This window comes from Pteropus alecto, unplaced genomic scaffold, assembly GCF_000325575.1.
Source record: "Pteropus alecto unplaced genomic scaffold, ASM32557v1 scaffold7, whole genome shotgun sequence".
Taxonomy (NCBI): Eukaryota; Metazoa; Chordata; class Mammalia; order Chiroptera; family Pteropodidae; genus Pteropus; species Pteropus alecto.
In genome coordinates, this window is record NW_006494614.1 from 34,352,305 (window position 1) to 34,358,304 (window position 6,000).

Genomic DNA, 6,000 nt, shown 5'->3' on the forward strand with positions numbered 1-6,000 from the left:
AAAATCAGCTAGTTCAGCACAAAGCTCAATCACCACAGGGCTTCTCCTTGAGCAATCATCATGTGCCACGACATGGCATCATCTGACACTATATTACAAATTTATTTGTTTATCTCCTGCCATCCAAACTAGAATAAAAGTCTTGTGAGGGCTGAGACCAGGTCTTTCTTACTCATCATGTTTTCCCATTGTTTACCGAGAACAGTGCCTAGCATGAGCAACATAAATATATATTTTGATTACTATATTTAATAAACAAACAAATAGAAGATAAAGCATCTCTTCAGTCAGCAGTAGACTGAAGATAGAAAGTCTTCAATCAAAAGCACGCATCTACATAAACTCTGTGGATTATACCAATATCAGTTTCCTAATTTCAATATACTACGATTCTGCAACTTGTTAACAGTGGAAAAAGCTGGGAGTTGCATGGGTTCTCTTTATACATTTCTTTGCAACTTCCTATGAATCTATAATTACTTCAAAATAAAAGGTTAAAAAAAGCATTAGTAACATTCTATACCAGCTCTGTTCAATAAAAATATGACATGAACCACAAAAATGAGGCATATAATCTCATTTTTCTGGGAGCCACTTAACCTAATATATCAAAACTTATTTCAAAATGTAATAAATATAAAAGTATTAGTTATCTTATATGTTTTCAAAAGTAAGAGTATATTCTACATTTATAGCACATCTAAATTCAAACTAGTCATATTTCATGTGTTCCATAGCCACGTAATGTAGCTACCATATTAGACAGTGCAGTTTTATACCTAAAAGTTGATGGTCAGTAGATGAGATTTTATTTAATTATTCCTTAAGCTCTAGGTGTGTTACATACTTTCTATTGCATGTATCTCACAATCATTTTGTGGGGGCATATAAGAAATGTCAATACTTAGGGCTCATTTAAAATAATAAATGTTATTTTATTCTAAAAAAAAAAACCAAGAAACACTAAATTCTTTTCTTATTAATTTAGAAATAAAAAATGAAGATATTTCTGAATCCCAGACTAATGATCAAAAGAACCATAGCCACGTCTCATCCAAACACCAAGGATCACAGGTAGAGACTGATAAAGAAGACCCCATAGTGGGAGAAGGTAAGGTTGGACACTGGGGATGATCCCCACCAGAGAGACCCAGTGTGGATGAACTGTGGTCTCCCTCAACTCATGGCTCATTTCTGAATTGATTTAGTTTATAGCTCTTTCTCTCAGTCTTTGTTATGTCATCTCAAAGAAATTATACCCCAGCATAGGAATCTAGCTGATCTAACTGATAACTCATCTATTAACCAATTATTCAAGTTGATATTTATATTTTCTCACGTAGTAGAAGATTATTGGTTTAACATTTGAATTTGTTACACAGAGAAAGGGAAAACCAGAATATAGGCATATAATCTTTCCCTTAGCTATTGCAAAGCTGCCAGTTTGGCAACATTATTGAATTTGGGAAAGAAGAGAGTGTAGCTGCCAAATACCAACTATGCAAATTAGATTGAATATAGAACCCTCAAGAAATGAGTCAGCTTTGTTAAGCTCTTTGTTATTTAGTTGTTCTTTTAGCAAAATGTATTATTTGCTTACATTGTGCTTTAAGCCAAATGATTGTGCTTGTTATATAGCTAAATCACCATTAGAACTGGTGCCAAGCAGAGAAAAGATAGGTATTTGCCTCAGACCAGTGCTTTGCCCATGTCCTTCTAAGGACATAGGAAATAGAAAGATAGCAGACAGAACAAAAAATGGGTTTGCTAAGGATGGATATGATGTATGAAAAATATTCATATAATTTCCATGGATCTGAAATATTTTGAAACATATGCTCTAAAGAGAAGAATATTCTTATTTTCTAAGTAATAGCCAATTATATTTTCTGCTTGAAATGAATGTGAATTCTAATGGTTCTGAGTGCATGCTTAATCAAAAAACAGCAGTCCAATGTTGTTCTGCATCTAACTAGTTCAGCGAACTCTGAAGAGTGTGTGTGTGGGTGCATACATGTATCACATTACTGGCATCTAGTGAGAGCAGAGTTACTGTAAACATCTTACAATGCACAGAACCACTCAAACAATAAAGATTACTTGGCTCAAGATGTCAATAATACTAAAGTTGAGAAACCCTGACAAAAGCTATTGCTTGTCATTGTAACATTTAGATGAGAGACTACTGGAATGAGCGGATGCAATTAGATTCTATCCACCAGTAAATATTATATAAGGATTTCTTTCTTCCTGATATTTATTTAGTACCTTATAAGGTCCTCTCTGTATAGTTACAAGGAGGTGATACCTGGTCCCCTGTTCTTTCTAAGTTTCCAATTTGGTTGAGACACAAGACTAGTATTTTAGGGAAAATGAAAGAATAATTCCAAGCAATAAACAATTAAGTGTAACACAATCACAACAAACGATGTGTATTTGAATAATTTAAAGATGAGAGAAAATGCTAAATAGGGGAGAAAGAATATTATTATCCTGAGTTACATGTTTAGTCCCTCTAGCTCTTAAATCATATCACACTGTTTCAAATCTCATTTGCCCAGGGCTTGGTTGTCCAGTTTGCACAAACTCAGGTTTACAGAAATGCCAGGAAGGGAGCCCAGCTTTGTTTTGTCAAAGCTCAGTTTTATATCATTTGTTCTCAAATATTGTCTTGTCCCCTGATTTGGTTAATAGCCCCCCAGATCTCCCAGGCTAGACATCTCAGAGTTATCTTTAACTCTTAGTTCTCCCTTTACCACCCTATGCCTTTGCTAGCCAAGGTTCATCAATTCTGCCTCTGCAATGTCTTTGATTTTCATCTTCCTCCACTCCGTTTCACAGACATGTCTTCTTCAGTCTGTTAATATACGCCTTATAGAAGTCCACTCCTCCGCTCCCTATCTCTTTTTCCCCTAAGACAGTATGTCCCATATACAACAATAGACCTCCCAGTTGCAGAATTCACGTCTTCATCATTCACTTAACAATAATTATCAGTGGCCTATTACCATAACACCCTATGTATCCACATTTCTAAACCATACCATTCCTTCCAATCTCAGAATAATTATTTTTTCTCTTTTCCAAATTCTTGTATTTAAAAAGAATAGTCCCCTTCTCCCAACTTTTATAACACTTCCTTCTTGTTCACTCAACGCCTTTTATATATAATATAAATATTTGTGTTATATATATTTATATATAATATAAATATTGGCGTTCACCAGATCCTTTTGTACAAATGCTCTATCTTTTCTAATCCCAGCAGTACTTTTACTGTAGAGCGTTACAATATTAGACCGCTTTAACTATTCTGGAGTGAGTGATGAGGATCGAAATGAAATGGACCTCCCTTCTTTCCCTTGCCCCTTTCCAGAAAATCCTGTGTTAAGCAGTTTTTTCAACTGCTGGAAAGCAAAACAAAACTAAACAAAAATATCCTTATTTTTTCCAAAAGAGATTTAGAACATTTATTCAGGTTTACAATTAACAACGGGAGAATGACAGGACATCTTTTGGGCCCTCCTAATGGACGTAATGTGACCGCCTGCTTCTGGTGGTGCTCTCTGCTGGCCGCCTTAGTTTCTTCTCCCAGGACAGCTGCTACTGTTAGGCCTCAGCACTGTCTTCTTCAAATTATGCTCTGATCATTATCTGGCCAGTGGCCTTTTTTTTTTTTTTTTTGGTGACATTTGTGTACCCAGTGTTAGAAATGGGAAACTGATATGTAAAAATGGCAAGATATGATGCATGTGTGGCTATGGCCATCAACTACAGGGATTTATCTGTACCACTTTAGAGTCCTGTCAACTAATGTGAATGTGAAATAAAAAGGACGATCAGTGTACCTTTGTAGGTACAAATCTATGAAGATGACAGGGATAGGAGAGGAGAAAGATGGCCTTAAGATGTCTGGAATTGGAGGGAAAAAACAGCTTAGGGCTAGAAATTGTCTCACATTTCCAGGAAAGTAAAACTATATTCTGAAATATTAACAAATAGCATGTCGATGTTATATAATAAGAATATGAACATCTCTTAATTTAAAAACATGAATAAAATCTAACAATTCCTTAGGAAAACTTCTGTGAAATAATCAGGAAAAAAAGCCTGCCTACTAAATAAGTTCTAGAGTTATTTGCAACCAAGATCCAATATCACATTTAACAATGGAATGTTAGAAGAATGTCTACTCTAATGAGGACAACACATATAACTCAATCTTACCATAATATTATTAACTGTATTTTGGAATGTTAAAAAACAGTCAGATGTAAAACAAAATTAAGAGGATGGTGTTGGAGAAAATATATGATAGTTTGATGATGATATAGTTATTTAACAATAACTCAAATTATTAAACCGTTAACTCCTATAATTTATAAATAACTTGAGTGACTTACTCAAATATATGTCAATCTATGCAAAAATAATATTGTATAAGTCAATGGTATACAGTTAGGAAACAATGAAATATATAATAGTGACCAAAGAATATGCTGTCTTGGAAAAAAATTAACTAGAGATATATTAGAATTACATAAAAATAAACTATTTTATTGAATAGTTTAAAGAGAAGACTTGAATACATAGGAAATTACAGCATGTTTCTAATTAGACTGACTAATATTACAAACATCTCAGTTATTCCTAAATTAACTAAGGTTTAACACAGTTCCAGTTATTTTAAACTGTGTACAATAGCGTATGATAATTCTAAAATTTTTCAGAAAATATGGATCAAAATATGTATCAAAATACGATACACAGCTATTTTTTTATAAGAAATTTATTTTATGGAAGTGGTAAAGGGTAACTCAACCAGAGCGATCATATTTATGTTATTACTATTCATAAGACAGTGTGATACCTACACAAGAAAATGTGGGCATGTTAATGAAAATAACCTCAATTAGATATAGATATAGATAATAGATAAATCAATGTAATATATAGTAAAAGAGATGAAAAGAAAGGACAATAGGAGCGTTAGTCTATAAATAGAGCTAGTAAATTTGACTATTTAGAACATTTATCAGTCTAGATTTACACTTCAAAGAATACTCTAGAGTAAGCTTCAAAGTAAACTCTAGAAGGATTAATGAGTTAAATTTGATTTACCAAAACACTTCCATTGCTTGAGTATTACAAAAACAATAAAAAAGGAGATCACTGGTGATATAATGTAAAATTAAATGCATTTTTTCTTCGTCTTTTTAAAATTTTCGTACCTTCCTGATTTGTCAAGTATTGCTTATTAAAAATAAACGATAATTTTTCACTTGAACAAATAATCTAGAAAAGGCATAAGTAACAGTATGCTATTTATTAATTAATATTTATCAATTAATAAACTAATTAATAATTTAACATTATTTATTAACCATTGCATATAGCTCCTTCTATATGTGGGCAGGGGTGTTGCCCTTATTGGCAAATAAGAAACCAAGGTGGAGTACATTCTTTATGTTGGTCAGCCCTCCATCTCTCTGCTTGAATTCTATTTGGGTTCCAAGGTACAGGCCTTCCATACTGAATCCACATCATCCAACACCAAATGTAGCTCACGGAGACTGGACGAGGAAAACATGAACAGTGGAAGAGAGGTGAGGAGCGAGGGGAGATCATTGTTAGTGTTCCCATTGCAAAAGAAGCCAGTGACGAGAACCCACACAAATTACAGGCATGGCATGTATTTGTTGCCCAGGAAAGTTTTGGAAGACAAAAGGGTGTAAGGATAGCTGACAATGCTGCAGCTGACTGTGGTTGAACCTGGAAGGATCGAAAACATCTGAGCCCTTCTTTTCATAGAGAAGGGATATATGTTCCCATATTGCGTGCCATTCTTCCTAAAACTTGATCAAAACTACCAATAGGACTCCAAGAGGCATAGAGGGGCAATTTGAAATCCCATCTTTCCATTTTCATGTGAACTCAACAACAAGGCGGAGGTGGAAAGGGGGCATGCCAATTCATATGTTCTGATTCTCAATATTCTTC

General features: G+C 34.0%; 1 protein-coding gene across 1 annotated transcript in view; it reads left to right on the forward strand.

The window, feature by feature from the left end:
- The window catches only part of PKHD1 (PKHD1, fibrocystin/polyductin), a 413,647-nt gene that overhangs the window by 397,498 nt on the left and 10,149 nt on the right, over positions 1-6,000 (forward strand). Inside the window, exon 66 of the mRNA XM_006926447.3 lies at positions 989-1,111. Coding sequence (XP_006926509.2) covers positions 989-1,111 — 123 coding nt within the window. The remainder of the gene's footprint in view (positions 1-988; positions 1,112-6,000) is intronic.